Source organism: Monodelphis domestica, chromosome 2 (genome assembly GCF_027887165.1).
Source record: "Monodelphis domestica isolate mMonDom1 chromosome 2, mMonDom1.pri, whole genome shotgun sequence".
Taxonomy (NCBI): Eukaryota; Metazoa; Chordata; class Mammalia; order Didelphimorphia; family Didelphidae; genus Monodelphis; species Monodelphis domestica.
Genome location: NC_077228.1, coordinates 28,408,797 through 28,425,051, shown reverse-complemented (window position 1 = coordinate 28,425,051; position 16,255 = coordinate 28,408,797). Strand labels below are relative to the sequence as shown.

The 16,255-nt window shown below is 50.7% G+C and overlaps 1 protein-coding gene across 1 annotated transcript in view; it reads left to right on the top strand.

The window, feature by feature from the left end:
- The first annotated feature begins 326 nt into the window (after positions 1-326).
- ELAVL4 (ELAV like RNA binding protein 4) overlaps positions 327-16,255 on the top strand; it is a 161,371-nt gene continuing 145,442 nt past the window's right edge. The window contains exon 1 of the mRNA XM_056815171.1: positions 327-497. Coding sequence (XP_056671149.1) covers positions 480-497 — 18 coding nt within the window. The 5' untranslated portion in view covers positions 327-479. The remainder of the gene's footprint in view (positions 498-16,255) is intronic.

The following is a 16,255-nucleotide window of genomic DNA, read 5'->3' as shown; positions in this document are numbered from 1 at the left end:
AGGGCGGGCGGAGGCTGGGGCACACGTGGGCCCGGGCGACCCCAGGTAAGCCTCAGTTTCCTCCTGGGTCGATAGAGTGAGCGGAAGAGCCTCCATCAGTCTCAGTGGAGGCCAGGCTTTGTAGGGAGAAGGCGCCGGGGCCCGCGGAGGTCACGGCCTGAGGGCGGCCCCTTCCCGTGGGGTGCCCAGGAGGCGACGCCGCGTGCCCCGCACCTGACCCGGCCGCACGTGGGAGGCTAGGCCGGGGGTTGGGTGGGGGGTGGGGGCACGTGCTGCCTGAGGAGGGGGGCGGGTTCCCTCCGGCCGGAAGGCTGGGTGGCAGCTCGTGCCGCGGCTCCGCTCCCGGGAGCGCTCCATCCGTCGGCTCCGCGCCGCCCCGCACCCTACAGCGCTCCGGGTCCGCACCGGCCCGGGGCTCCCGCAGCTGCTGTCCCTCCTCCCTTTCCTCCCTTTTCCCTGCCGGCGCCGCCGCGGAGAAAATGCGCTTAAAGAACCAGGTAATGCGGAGAGTGGGGATAGGACACTGGGGGAGGGGAGACCGGGACCCCTCCCGAGCTCAGCCCCTCCCCCTCTTCCGGCTGGGACTCAGTTTCCCCCTCCGTAGGGGGATGGGTGCCCAAGGGGCTCCGCGCTCGAGATGCTCGCAGGTCCACCCGGGTTTTCACAGAATGGGGGGTGGGGTGGGGAGCGGTCTGCACTTTCAGACCAGTTTCACTGGACTGGGGATACCCTCCCCGGCAGGATTCTGGGGCAGTTGAGGGATCCCCAGGTGCTTGCGGGGACGTGGAGGCAGGAAGTTCCTTCCCAAAGGAGTCGTTCCCTTCGCAGTATGACCTTAGGCCAGTCACTTCCCTCCTTGTCTCAGTTTCCCTTTCCGTAAAATGAAGGGTTTGACCTGGAGGCTCCCTGGGTCCAAAGAAGCAGGGATCCTGCCAGCTGGGTCAGTGACGTGCCCTTCCAACCTCTCCCAGATTTGGGGGCGCCAGACAGGAACTTAAGCCCTCCATTTACCCCAAGTCTGCGGAGTAGCGGTGGAAGAGCGTCTTCCCCTGCCTTTATTCTTTGTGGGTCCCTTTCGTGGTTGTGGGTGAGCTCCCCGAGCTCTGGCGCCACAGTCCGGGCAGAAGGGGGGGAGGCCCCCCTTGTCATCATCATCTCCCTGGTCCCTGGGGGGAGTCCGACGACACCGAGTCCCCCTGGTGTCTAGTCTCTAATTGTAGGGAAAGAGACGGCTGCGGTCCTCCCCGCCCCCCCCCCCTTACTGCCTGGAGGGGGGGGGAGGGAGAGACCCTCCCTTTTTATTACAGGACGTGCTGAGGCAGGCCCCCGGGCACTTGGGAGATATGACTTGGGGCGGAGGCTAAGCCCCGGGGCTTGGGAAAAGAAGCTCCGGAAACTGGACTTGGGGAAAATGTCCTCGGGTTCTGGAGGCCAGCTGGAGTCCGGGGGATGAGCGGGTAGAAGAGGGAGCCCCTCTCCGAAAGTCCCCCCTCCCCCTCCCCCACGGAGCTTGCGCCTCCCCCTCCCCCACGGAGCTGCTTCTCTCCGTGTCCGCATGTCGTCCGCCCCTTTAGCCTGTGAGCTCCTGGACCTCCGGGCGAGGGGGGTTGTTCCAGCCGCCCTTACCCGGGGTCCTGGCGGCCTTTGAGCCTCGCAGGCCACTATTGCCCGGGCTGGCCGCTGGGACCGAGCGGAAAGCCCTCCCTCCCCCCTCCCCCTCTTCCAGTGAAGCTGGGCAGACCCGCCCCTCCCCCCCTCCCCCCCACGGGAGCCATCCATCCTCCATCTCCATCCTTGGATGTGGAAGGGGCCGGCTGGGCGCCCGGACAAGTGTGGTGCCAGTGCGAACACTAGCAAGGGGACGACCCCCCCCCCCCCCCCCCCCCGGCACCCCAGGGCTTGGTTTCCATCCAAATCTTCCTTCCTTTCCGAGGTGACTCAAGTTTGAAATGAATTGAGGTGATCTGTGGCAGGTGTAGACGGTGCAGTCTTCCTTCTGGATTCCCCAGCGCGCCTCAAAGTTTTAGGGGGGACTTGTGGAGGAGAAGGAAGGAGGAGAATGGATGTGGAGCCCGGAACCCCCCTCTGCCTAGGAGGAGACTAAAAAGAGACCGGAAGTGGCCGGAGGAATCTTTGAGCCTGGGCCTGGCTTTCTGGGCTAGCCCTAGGCTGTCTTTGAGGTGGCTCAGGGCTGGTCCAGAGAGGCAGGATTTGAACTCGGCCTCAGACCTGTGACCCTCTCAAGTCCTTTCCCCTCCCTTAGCCTCCTTTGTCCCATCCACAAAAGGGCCATAACAGCCCCTCCCCCCCAGGGCTGTGGGGAGAGGGAGGCAGTGTTTGGGGAAGCCGAGAGCACTCTAGCCAAGTGCCAGCCCTAGTTGGCATGACTGGAGCAGCCATCGTTTCCACTGTCCTGGAGCCGCTTTATTACTGGGGCTGCTTTTGTGCCAGGGAGGGGCCCTGCTCTGCTGAGGCTCACCCAAGGGCGCCATGCAGACAGTGCAGACCAGCAAGTTATCCAGGGATAACTAGGACTGTGGCAGAGGCCCTGAGCCTGTGGGGCCCAGGCGGGGTCCCCAGCACTTGGAGGGGATCCTCGTGCTTATCGCTCATTTAAGGGGTGTCTGGGATTGTATTGGTTGTTATGAAATCACTGTCCCCCCCCAGCCATGCTGTTTCTTTCCTGTTACCCTCCAGGACACCCCCTTCTTTCCACGCTCATGGGTGCCCCTTCATTCACCCGCCACTTGGACTACCCTCAGGGCCTCTTTTAAAGTTCCGTTAAAAGTTTAGGAACAAGCATTTCTCCGTCTCTCCCCCTAGAAACGGGGCAGGCATGGCCAGAGGCCCAGAGGTGAGAGATGTGGAGACCCCAAGAAAAAACTCAGACCCTGCCTCAGGGAGCTCTTGTTCTACTGGGAGAAACCAGCTTCAACAAGGCCTGAGCTTTGAGTCTCTTCCCCAGCACAGAGGTCAAAGGGGTTTTCCTTTCGTTTTAAACCCCTCACCTTGTCTTAGAATCAGCACTGTGTTGGTGCCAGGGCAGAAGAGCAGTAAGGGCTAGGCCATGGGGGTTAAGGGACTTCTCCAGGGTCACACGGAGGTCAAATTTGAACTCAGAACCTCTAGTTTCTAGGCCTGGTTCTCAGTCTACGAAGCCACTGAGCTGCCCCCTCAAAGTGGTTTTCCTAAGGCATCCCCTTCCTCTTCCTCAATAAACTACAATGGCCCTGTGCTGCCTCTCTGATAAACTAGGAGTTCTTCTGTTTGGCTTTTAAAGCCCTTTACAACCTGGGCCTCACTTCAAGCACTTTTCCAGCTTCTTTCAATTTGCTCTCTTATCCTGACCTCTTTGGTTCAGGCAGACTCAGCTTTTTGCTCTTTTTCCCACTTGGCATTCCCTCGACTAAATAGTTTCAATTTAGGACTTATCCGCATAATTATTTCCCCCTTAACTTTGTTTCCTTTAATATCTTCAATTTTTGTTTATTTACTTTTTCTGACATTATTGTAAAATGACATCCCTTAAGTGAAGATTCCACCCCTCCCCCCATTCTCTTCCTTCTCCCAGGCTGCTGATACCCTTCTCCCCACTCCCCATATACCCTGTATTTACTGGGTACATGTCCTCTAAATGCTTATTGGTGTGCTTGTTGTCTTCTCCAGTAGATTGGATCTTCCCTTTTTTCCTTCCTTCCTCCCTCCCTCCCTCCTTCCTTTCCTCCCTCCCTCCCTCCTTCCTTTCCTCCTTCCTTTCCTCCCTCCCTCCCTCCCTCCCTCCCTCCCTCCCTCCCTCCCTTCCTTCCTTCCTTCCTTCCTTCCTTCCTTCCTTCCTCCCTCCCTCCCTCCCTCCCTCCCTCCCTCCCTCCCTTCCTTCCTTCCTTCCCTTCCCTTCCCTTCCCTTCCCTTCCCTTCCCTTCCCTTCCCTTCCCTTCCCTTCCCTTCCCTTCCCTTCCCTTCCCTTCCCTTCCCTTCCCTTCCCTCCTCCCTCCCTCCCTCCCTCCCTCCCTCCCTCCCTCCCTCCCTCCCTCCCTCCCTCCCTTCCTTCCTTCCTTCCTTCCTTCCTTCCTTCCTTCCTTCCTTCCTTCCTTCCTTCCTTCCTTCCTTCCCCTTCTTCCTTCCTTCCTTCCTTCCTTCCTTCCTTCCTTCCTTCCTTCCTTCCTTCCTTCCTTCCTTCCTTCCTTCCTTCCTTCCTTCCTTCCTTCCTTCCTTCCTTCCTTCCTTCCTTCCTTCCTTCCTTCCTCCCTCCCTCCCTCCCTCCCTCCCTCCCTCCCTCCCTCCCTCCCTCCTTCCCTCCCTCCCTCCGTCCCTCCGTATTGGTTCTAAGGCAGAAGAATAGTAAGGTCTACATAAGGGTTAAGTGACTTGCCCAGGATCACACAGCTAGGAAGTATCTGAGGCCAGATTTAAACCCAGGACCTCTTGTCTCTAGGCCTGGTTCTCCATCCCCTGAGCCACTTCGGCGGCCCCCAGTTTGGACCTCTTTGAGGGCAGAGAGTGTTTGTTGTTTGTCTCTGTGCCTCTAGCACCTAGAACAGTGCCCATCACATAGTGGGGGCCCAAGAAAAGCTTCTTTATTGCGTGATTAAAGCTGCCCAGCATAAATTCCCGTGGTGTAAGTAGGAAGCCTAGAGAGCCCTCCGCGCCACATACAACTCCTGCACTTGATTCCAGTCTGCACCGATCTCAGCTGAAGGTAACAGACACTTGTCTCGTGTGAAGGCTCCTCACTCAACGATGGGAGGAGTGAGTGGGACCCTCCTTCAGGGCTGGTCCTGCCCTCTCCTGCCCCTGTGCCCTCCCCACCCCCCCCCGGCAGGTGATCACCTCCCCATCCTCCCTCAGATGACAAGGATGTAGTAAGTAGGTTACGGAGCTCCCGCCTCCAGTGACGTCAGGACTGCGCCCATTACTGTCCCACTCTACAGGTGAGGACAGAGCAGGGGATGCATTCCCACTGCTGCTTGGCGGGCTGCCCTCCTCCCTAACGGGCCTGTCTGGTCCCCAAAGGCAGGGAACTTGGGTTTTTTTCACTTTTCTCCTCCTAACACACTGTGTGTCTCTGTCTGTGTCTTTGGTGAATTGTTGGATTTTATTTAGTTCAGAAATAGGTCACTTTGGGGGTCAGCTCGGTGGTTCAGCGGATGGAGACAGGCCTGGTGTCAGGAAGACAACGCTTCTTGAATTCAAATCCAGCCTTAGACACTTCCTAACTGAGTGACCCTGGACAGGTCAGTTAATCCTGTTTGCCTCAGTTTCCTCATCTGTAAGGTGAGCCAGAGAAGCAAATGGCAAACCACTTCAGGATTTTTGCCAAGAAAACCCCACGAGGTCACAGAATCAGAAATAATGGAACAAGAACACATTTTAATTGGGAACTTAGAAAGGGCACAATTTTTAAAATGCCTTTTTAAAGTTATTGACAAATGAATTTAAAATGTTAATATATAAAATATTTATAAAGAAATATAGAATATAAATAAAATGTATTAAAACATATGATATGGAAATAGAACTATTATATACTATAAATAAATAATACAATATAATTTTAAATTTAAAAATAAATAATAAAAAACAAAATAAATAAATTAGACACTATTCAAGCAAGTGCACCTGAAATATTTTTGTAGCCCAAATTCAGTCCTGCAAACAATGAAGAGACACCTTCTTTGCTCACCTCTAACCCTTCCTCTTCCCTGGGTGACCTCAGGCAAGTCACTTTACCTTACTGTACCTATAAAATGTGGACAGTAACCAGCTCCCTCAGTGGGTGTCATGAGGCTCAGGGTTCGAGTTTTGTGGACTTAAAGACGTTCTGTAGCTCTGTCTACCCCTGTCCATTCCTGCCTGAGGCACTGTCCCAGGGACTGGGGTCGCAAAATCCCAGTGTCTTCAAGCTACCTAGGAGGAGCCCAGCTGGAGGACTCGCTAGAGGCCCAGGAATTTGCACTTTAAAAAAAAATGGGATAACTATTTTGGGGTCATTTGACTTGCAGTGTTTTTAAATTTTATGCATTTGGTCATCTACGTTTAATTTGGCCCTTGGTATATGCTAAGTGATACACGGATGCAAAGAAAGACATTAAAAACACGACCCTGAGCTTCCCCAGGCTGCCAGAGGGCTCCAGGGCACCCACAGGCTAAGGACTCCCATCTAGTCCATCTCCTTTCTGATGGAGAAACCCCTTCTGCCCAGCAAGGGGCCATCTCCCCTTGGGGGGACCCAGCCCCTCATAAGAGTCGTCCACTTGGGCCCAGCTCCCCTTTTTGGAATTATACCCCAAATCGGCCCATTAGCCCCTTCCCCCTATTGCTCCTTGCTCTGAGTTCTAGGCTCCTCTGTTCAGTCCTGCCTTCTCCACACTGAGAAACCCCAGTGCTGCCAAAGGCTTTTTCCCATGGTGGCTGGCCTCTTGTGGGCGGTGGGTGCAGGAGGAGAGGGAGCAGCAGACAAAGCGTCCGGACAGGTGCTGCTGCCACTGCGTGGAGTCTAAAACCTCCTTCACATAAAGGCCGTGTGTGTGTGTGTGTGTGTGTGTGTGTGTGTGTGTGTGTGCGCGCGCGTGTTGACAGGTGACAAATTGTGAACAGTAAAATCCCGTGGAAACCCGAGCCGACTTTCCCCTCGTGAGGCGTTTTGTACAAGTCGGGAGAAGCTGCAGCGACAGATTCCCGGAGCCACCGAGCACCAGAAAGGGGCTGCTGAAAGACATCTTTTTGATTTTTTTTCTTTCAAATTTTTTTTAGGTGGGGGAAAAAGTGTGGATTTGAAGTGAGAAGTCTTAGCGGTCCTTGTTCACTGTGGCTCCGGGCCAGTCATTGTCCATGGCTGGGTGTCAGTGGACCCTTCTGTAAAACGAGCAGGTTGCATTGGATGAATTGGTCACGGCTCAATTCCCTTTTTAGCCTCAGCTTCCAGGTCCTGACTTGGTTTGAGATGGGTGGGTTCCTCACACGTGACCTGTCAGTTTCCTTGTTTATATCCCCACTCCTGGATGCTGGGACTTTCCTCATTTATGGTGGTTTAATTGTCCGCTCTCGTTACTGCTAGGCGGCTGTGAGTGTTTTGAAGTAGAGGCACACTAGAGATATGGGTAATGGCGTGGCTTTGGGCTGTGTAGTTTGTACAGTAACCCGGTAAAGCAAGCTCATGCGGAAGATAGTTTTTATCTAAAAAACTGAATTTGAAACATTTTTTACATTTAATGTTTGTTTTTTCCTCAATTATATGTAAGCAAAAATTGTAAACACTTTTAAAGAATCCTTACCTCTTGCCTTGGAATCAAGGAGCTGTGGGGGAAGTAGCTACTGGGTAAATTTTGGGCAAAATTTCTAAAAGTAGGGGGCAGCTGGGTGGCTCAGTGGATTGACAGGCAGGTCCAGAGATGGGGATTCAAATTTGGCCTCAGATACTTCCCAGCTGTGTGACCCTGGGCTAGTCACTTAACCCCCATTCCCAGCCCTTACCACTCTTCTGCTTTGGAACCAATACATGGTATTAATTCTAAGATGGAAGGGAAGAATTAAAAAAAAATTTTTTTTAAGTATTAGTTCCAAAGCAGAAGAACTGTAAGGCCTGGGTAGTGGGGATTAAGTGATTTGCCCAGAGTCACACAGCTTAACATCTGTTCTTTAACATTTAAGTTCTAGATTTGTTGTTTTATTTTTTCAATTTAAAAAATATTTTAGTTCAGTATTATTTTATTTTCCCCCAAATACATGTAAAACCAATTTTTAACATTTATTTTCTAGCATTTTAAAATTCAAATTCTCTTCTCTCCCTCATTCCACCCCTCAATAAGAAGGCAGGCCATTTTATGTAAATGATACACGTGCAGTAAAATGTCCTTATTAATCACGTGGTATAAGAAAACTCATATCAAAGTAAATAGTAGAAAGTAAATGCTCTCCTCTGCAGACTGACTCCTCCAGGGGACAGCATTTTCCATCATGAGTCTCTGCACTTGTCTTAGATCTTTGTATTGCTCGAATACCTAAGCCACTCACCATTGTTACTATATACACAGCCCTCCTGGTTCTGCTCACTTCTCTTTGCATCAGTTCATGTAAAGTCTTCCCAGGGTTCTCTGAAATCCTTGTCATCTCTCCTAGCATAATAGTTGAATTTTGAAGGAGGGATTCGCTTTGTTCTACTTGTCCCTTGGAGAGTGTACATTACCAAGAGACTGAGTCAGGCTGAATTCTGTAAGGAGAGCTGTCCCAGAGAGGAGTGGACTGTCTGTCTGAGGAGGTAGTGAGCTCTCCCACTCTCCCTCCTTCTGTCCCTCCCTCCTTCTTCCTCCTCTCTCTCTCTCCCTCTCTCTCTTTTTGTCTCTCCCTCTCTCCTTCCCTCTCCCTCTCTCTCACTCTCTCTCCCCTCTCTCTGTCTCTGTCTCTCTCTCCCTCTCTGTCTTTCTTTCTCTCCCTCTGTCTCTGTCTCCCTCTGTCTCTTTCCCTCTTTCCCTCTCCCTCTCTCGCCATCCTCTTTCTCTTTGTCTCTCCCTCTCTCTCTCTCCTTCCCTCTCCCTCTCTCCCCCTCTCTCTGTCTCTGTCTCTCTCTCCCTCTCTGTCTTTCTCTCCCTCTCTCTCTGTTTCTGTCTCTATCTCCTTCTCTGTCTCTCCCTCTCCCTCCCTCTCTCTCCTTCCTTCTCTCTCTCCCTCTCTCTCCTTCCCTCTCCCCCTCTCTCTGCCTCTCTCTTCTCTCTGTCTGTCTTTCCCTCCCTCTCCCCCTCTCTCTGTCTCTCTCTTCTCTCTCTGTCTCTCCCTCTCCCTCTCTCTCTCTCTCCTTCCTTCTCTCTCTCCCTCTCTCTCCATCTCTTTTTGTCTCTCCCTCTTTCTCTCCCTCCCTCTCCCCCTCTCTCTGCCTCTCTCTTCTCTCCCTCTTTCTCTCCCTCCCTCTCCCCCTCTCTCTTCTCTCTCTGTCTCTCCCTCTCCCTCTCTCTCTCTCCTTCCTTCTCTCTCTCCCTCTCTCTCCATCTCTCTTTGTCTCTCCCTCTTTCTCTCCCTCCCTCTCCCCCTCTCTCTGTCTCTCCTCTCTCTGTCTGTCTCTCCCTCCCTCCCTCTCTCTCTCCCTCTCTTCCCCCTTCTTTCTCCTTCCCTCTCCCTCTCTCTCCCTCCCTCCCCCCCTCTCTTTCTCTGTCTCTCTGTCTCCCTCCCTCCCTCTATCTTTCTCTCTGTCTCTGTCTTATCTGTCTGTCTGTCTTTAAGCAGAGGATGGAGGGACCTTTTGTCAGGAGATGTCCACAAGGAAGGATTCTGCTGGTATCAGTTAGGACTACGTGGCCACTTGAGGGCCCTTCCAACTTTTAAGTTCTCTGACTTTGTATATGTTAAAAGTACTGGTAACACGGGGCAGATTTTCATTATGAGGATGGGCTTAATCATGTCTCTTTGGTTCTAAAGACTTTCCCCGAGCCTGGGGATCCCTGACCAGCCTTAGAAGGGTGATTTTAATGGAGACAGCATGCTTCAGCCCAAGTGAATCCCTCTCTGGCTGTCTCTTCTCTCTCCCTATTTCTCTTAGGTTTTTTATTCTTTCTTCCTTTTTTAAAAATTCCTTTCCCTCTCCCTCTCAACCCACCATGGTGTTCTCTAGAACTAGGAGAGCTCAGATCCGATTCTGTATCTGCTGAATCTCTGTTTCCTGCCCCAGACAGGCAGATCACAAAAATAGGGAGGCCACTTCTGGCGCGAGCCTCCTTTTCCTTCGCTGTGAGAAGAAGGTGCCCTCACTGGCCTCCACAGTCCCCTCCTGCTCTTCAGTTTGGGATCCTCTTCTTCATCTTCATAATTTTCTGGATTACAGATGATTTCCCTTCATCTCTGAAGACGTAGCCACACACTGTCTGAGCCCGGCCTCTCCAAGTTGTAAATGCTGCCGCTATTTGTCAGTGTCTCGTGGGACGCTGAAAACTACCAACAATGATGTAATAAAACCCTGGCCTCCCAACAGCCTTGTGATTTGACCCTTTTATTGTCCCCTTCTACAGATGAGAGAGGTGGCCTGAGGCAGGATTTGAACCCAGGCCTTCCTCATTCCAAGGCTAGCCTGTATCTACTATGTCATCCTTCCTGTGTCCCTTCCACAGAATCAGAGAGTTGGAAGAGGCCTCAGTGGCCAAGGCATCTCCTTCTCTACCGACCGTGACGAGTGGTCACTGGCCTCTTAAGGACCACCGAGGACAGAGAATCCACCGCCTTTCTGGGCAGCCCATTGTTACGGGTAGGAAGGGTTCCCTGACACGCAGCCTCCTGCCCAGCCTCTGGGGCTGAGGAGGACAAAGCTGATCCTGATCCCTCCTCTGCAGTTGGGCAGAGCCATCCCCCGACACAGCACGGATTTGGGGGGAAATAGGCAACTTCCTTCTAAACCAAAGCCACAGCTTCAGCAGTTGGAAATATTTCACGGCCAATATGGCCCCGGTAGACATTGTATGTCGTTTTTCCTTTAAAAAAGAAGCTATTGAAAACTCTTCCCAACACACGAGGTCATTTTGGAATGTAGATTCCGAGCAGATACTCAGTTCACACTAAGGCTTGTTGGCCTCAGTGTCCTCATCTGTACAATGAGCTGGAGAAGGGAATGGCAAACCCTTCCAAGTCGACTCCAAATGGAGTCACGAAGAGTCAGACAGGACTAAAAGCGACTGAGCAGCTCTTTGTGCAAGTTTGCTTGGGGAGAGCCGGATTAGGCTGGCGGATCCCCACTGGTTAGCGCTCTGTATGGCCCTGGGCCAGGGACTTCCCCTCCTGGAGCTCAGCTTCCTCAATGTTCTCACAAGTGAATGGAAGTCTCAGAGAGGAGGGGGTGGGGGGGACATTAGGTGTGCTCTGCTTCCTGGGCTCCCTTGAGGGGCGGGCAGAGTCTGGGTCATCAGAGAGGAAAGATTGAAGAAAACTAGCATTTACTAAACTTCTGCTCGGTGCCAGGCACTGCGCTGGGCATCCTTGTACCAATATTGTCTCCTTTGAGACGCGCCACTACCCTGGGATGAAGGTGCCGTCGCTATCTTCATTTTTATAGATGAGGAAGCCAAGGCAGGCGGATTTGCACAGCGAAGGAGTCTGGGGCTGGACTTGCACAGGAGTTTTCCTGACTCCGTGTCCAGACTCTCGGAGAGGGGCGCCATGGCTCTGTCTTATTGGTTCATGGCCAAGTAGGCTTGGGAAAGAGAGAATATTGATTGTCAATGGCTCTGCAGGGAGGGTTTCTCCTAGCACCAACTGCAGAACTGAGTGGACCTTGAGTGATCGAGCCCAACATCTTACAAATGAGGAAACTGAGGTAGAGATGGGGCTGGGCTCTGGCCTTTTGCTCTTGGATTCAGTATCTTTGTGCCTCCTTAGACTGGTTTCTTTTGCTTTAAGGCAGGCAGATTGAGCAGGAGGGACCTTAAGTGGTATATAATTGTGAATTATTCATGTTGCTATTAGCCAGGCAGGCCCTTCTCTCTCCTCCTCCCCCACCCCAGTTGGGCATGTCTCTCCAGACATGTTGTAAAGATAATCAGATTCGCAGACTCTTGGGCCTTGGTTGCCTAGGGGAGGGCTCTCCTGGGGGACCCCCCACCTCAGCAGCCTCCCTTTTTACCCAGAGTGTTTTCTCAGCAAGAAGGATAGAATCTGGACCCTGCTCCTCTCCTCTCCCCTTCCCTTCCCTCCCACCCCTTGTTATTAATCTCATTTTAAAAGTGCTTATGCCGGTCTCTTCTCAAACCTCAGGGGTTGGTTTGATGTGATTTCCTTTCTCCTGAAATGACTGTTCTGACCTTTGACCTGAATTCAGGATATAGTGTGGAGGAGCAGGCAGGAGAACTGCTGGCCTGACTCCTGTCTCTGTATATATTTGCATTTTTACCCTGATTAGGGAATCCTCCCTCTCCTAGTTTCTAATCATTAGGAATATGGTGCCCTGTACGTCTTCGGCAGGATAACATGGAGCAGTGCTGAGTGTGAGCTAGGAAGGCCTTGGATTGGATGATTGGGTCCACCATGAGCCAGAAACATCATCCATTGGATGGTTGGGCCAGCTATGAGCCAGAGATATCATCCATTGAATGGTTGGGCCAGCTGTGGGCCAGACACATCATCCATTGGATGGCTAGGCGAGCTATGAGCCAGACACATCATCCATTGGCTGGTTGGGTCAACTGTGAGCCAGACACATCATCCATTGGCTGGTTGGGCCAGCTATGAGCCAGACACATCATCCATTGGCTGGTTGGGTCAACTGTGAGCCAGAGACATCAACCTGAGGGAGGGCAGTCTCAAGTGGTGACAATAGAGGGAGAGCTAATGATGAGGGCCACCTGCCCAGTGTGTGAAGATTTTGTCTGACAGTGAGGTAGAAAGCTTTGTCAAGTTGTGTGTGTTTGTGTGTGCTCACATGTGTGCTGAATTTCCTATATTTGGAAAATTTGGGTACTTCAAATCATAGAATCATAAATTTAAGACCCATGAAATGGAATGGAATCGTAGAAGAGATTTCAGAAGCCATTCGTCTTTACAGAAGAAGAAACTGAGATTCCATCAATCAAGAAGCCTCAGGTGCTTAATAAATAAATGCCCAGCGTGGAACTGGGTGCCAGAGAACTCGATCCGGAGGCCTGAAGTAACTTACTCAGCATCCCACAGCTAGTACACACTAGGTCACAACAGTGGTGTTAGAATGACTCGAGACAAACAGTTTTGATTCTGTATGAGCATCGGTCAAGTGTGGGTGCTTTTACTGACTTAGAACGTCTGAATGTCGCCTTTAAACCTTTTTACAATTGAAAATGGACATTTTATGGAGGTTTCATTGTTTTCGATTCCGTGGGTATTATTCCAGGGAAACTTACAAACGTGGAAGCCCTTCAAGAGCATCTTAGTGACAGTTACAGATATCGCATTGGCTTTTGGTGTGGGAATGGATTATTCAAGCCCACAGTGAAGCAGATTGTGTAAAGGAAAGCATGGCTGACGTGAAATACAAAACCAAGAACTGGCAAACTATTAGAGCAAAATGACCTAATTAATCCTCAGAAAACAAGCAAAGACCCCTGAGAAATTTGGCAGCTGGAGGAGTTGTTATTTTTTCCTCTTCAATATGATGTTGCCTTCTTGAAGCCAGAAAAACAATGACAAAGCTAGTAAAAAAACCAAAACAAAAAACCCACCAAAGAATCACAGTATCTACCGACTGTTACTCTGAAAAAAAAAAATTGGTGCATGGGCAAGGAAATACAAAGACTGGAGTATTGAAGATTGGGAAAAAGTCCTTTTTGCTGATGAAGCTCACTTTTCCCCAGGATCATAGATTTAGAACAGGAAGGGACCTTTGAGCCATCAAGACCAATTATACTTGGCCTGTGGGGGAAACTAAGGCAGACAGACCAGGGTCGCTCAGCTGGTGAGTGTCTGAGGCAGAATTCAAACTCGGGTCTTCCTGACTCCAAATCCGGTGCTATGGATGCCATGCTAAAATCGTTTTCATAAATGCATGTGAGCCTGTCCAATCTGGGCATTTTCATCAGCCTGAAAAATTCCACCCTCACTCCCCCCAGAATGTCCTGAGGGACTTTTTATTTCCAAATAGCCTGGAAGTCTGGTCCCTGTCGAGATAATGGAGAATTATGATACATATATTGGTGTACAGAAATTCCCAGGTGGGGACAGAATACTGCTTTATAGGCTTGCATCATTTCAGACCTCGTGAAATGTTAAGAAATAGTATCTAAGAGATGGAGATAAACAGATTTCAGGGGCCTGAGCACAGGCCCGATTTCAGCCTCATTAGCTCCGTGTCCCCCTTGCCCAGCACGGTGTGGCACACAGAGCTTAAGCCCATTGGGCTCGGGTCCTGGCTTCCTTCCTTCTTTCCCTCTTTCTTGTAAAGCGCGTCTGGATCAGCGTGGGGGGAGAGCGGGCATCGTTTCTAGGAATGGGACAGGTGTCGGCGTGGCTTTGTCAGATGTCATCGAGTTACACAGGTTGTCCCAAGAGTGGCGGGTGCCTGGGGGCCCAGAGACCTTCAAGGAGCCGGGCGGGTTAGGGTTTCAACTGGTGGGTGGAGAGGCCTCCGCTGAAGTCATCCTTGGAGTTCCCCAGAGCTCTGAAGAGAGCTGTTCAACGCTCCTCCCCAGGATGGATGGCAGCCAGAGTTCCTTTGTCCTTTGCCTTCCAGGGATGGGAGGAGGGGAGGAGGCTGGGAGCCTTGTTCCCAGGGGACAGGACGCCCTGTATTTTGTTTATGCTGTCCCCGGGGCCCAGATTCTAAGCCAGTCATTCACTTCTGGGCCCCCAAGTCCCTTCTAAGGTGTCTGCTACAGGTGGGGAGTGGTGGGTGGTACCCGCTGGGGACGGAGGGGCTGGTGGATGAGCAAGTGGGAAGCTTTCCGAGAAGGACCTTGTGTCTGGGCTTGTTTTTGGTTTTGATTTCCCGAGTGAGGCTGCCCCTGTGGTCCTGGGAAAGGGCTCGGAACCAGGGATCTACGCCGAGGGCCCCAGTCTGAAAGGGGGCCCCCTTCCTCGTCTCCTGGTCCTAGAAGGTCCGGAGAAAGAGAGCACCTCGAGGGGTGAGCTGGCGCCTTCTCGAGCTTCCTGGCCCTCAGTGTCTGCAGCAGGAAAAGGAGGAGCTTGGACCAGATTGGAGGCAGCCTGGGGAAACCCAAACCCTTCTTAGAACCATGTTTTCCAATGGATAAAGTGAAATACATTGTGTTGCAAAGGAGGCCAATGACTTTGCAATAGTTACAAAAATCGTTTAGAAAGTGAAGGTGAAGGATTCTGGCTGAGATCTCTGAGCTTGGGATGAGGCTGCCTCCTTCCCCAGCTCCCCTACTCTGTGAGGCTAACCTGGGACAGTCAGGGGGCTGTCATGGGCCCTGAACATGGGGTTTCTTCAGGACCACTTTCTAGTGTGCAACACTGAGCAAGTCAGCTGATAATCAGCCTGGCAGAAGCATTGAGGGAACCCTTGAGACCTGGGGTCAAGTCTTGACTGCTCTTAACTCACTCTGTGGCACTGAAACCAGGTCCAGCCCCCTTCAGGATCTGTTTCCTTATCTTTCAAATAGTCTTTTGCTGCTTTAAATTTGTCATCCTAGCCAATTGGTAAAATTAATAATAGTAGTAATACTGAATAAATAATAATGGCTAGCATGTATATAGTACTTGCTAAATGCTAGGTGCTGTGCCAAGCATGTTATAAATATTATTTCATTTGATTCTCAGAACAACCCTGGGAGGTAGGTGTTATTATTATCTCTTTTTTAGTTGGAGAACCTGAGGCAGATAGTGACTTGCCTGAGATTTCCCAGCTGGGAAAGTGTCTGAGGCTGGAATCGGTACTATTATTATCTCTAGTTATTGGGGAAACTGAGGTTCAGAGAAGGCTGAGAGGGCTTGGTAGTGTGACCACGAAAATATGGGTTTCAAGACTGAATTGCCCAAATTGTAAGGTTTTGGCCACACTGGTAAAGATAATTTTTAGCGTCTTGATTTTATATAAAAAATAAGTGGTCGCCATGGGAAAAATTCCCAAATATGAAATACCCAAGTCAGCTGGGTTTTATGGAGATTTTAATTAATATAAATGAAGGAATTAAGGAAAGGGAAAGAGACAGAGTAAGAGGAAATAGTAGTAAAAGGCTAGGGCCTAGGCCAATGGCCTAGGTCTTTTTCTTTAAGAGAGAAACTAAGTCAGTCTTTAATCATTCATCACAAGATCTTTTCAAGCAAAACTAGTGTTCAGAGACCCAGCAGTCTCCTCTGACTCCTGACCTCCAATTCAGCTATCAAAGCTGAACTAATTCCAGAGCTCTCCAGCTCCTTCCTTTTAAAGAAAATTTCTCTTGTGTCACCTCCCCTAAATTTTTACCTCTACCAATCACAGTAGACATTTTTCCAAGGACAGCCCATTCCTAGTTTTTAGTTCTCACCTTCTCTGGGTAGATTATATCTTCTGAGTACTTCTCACCTCTTTGCTAAGCTTGCCCCTTGCAAGTTGCCTGACCTTTTAGTGATTAATTTGACATTCATAGGTACTTAGCACCCTTTTGTATTAGATCTAGAAATAGACCTTGCTTAAGGTTTTGGCTTCACTATAAGTATGAGTTAAGTACCTTTTCATTGTTCAGTAAGGAGTTTTACAACTTTATCTTCCCCTAAAGTATGCCTAAGTATGGGTGGAGTAATTTTAAAGTTCCCAATACATTCCTGATCAAGTACCTCCATTGTTTAAATGGGGAATAACCTTAACCTTAACCTTAAG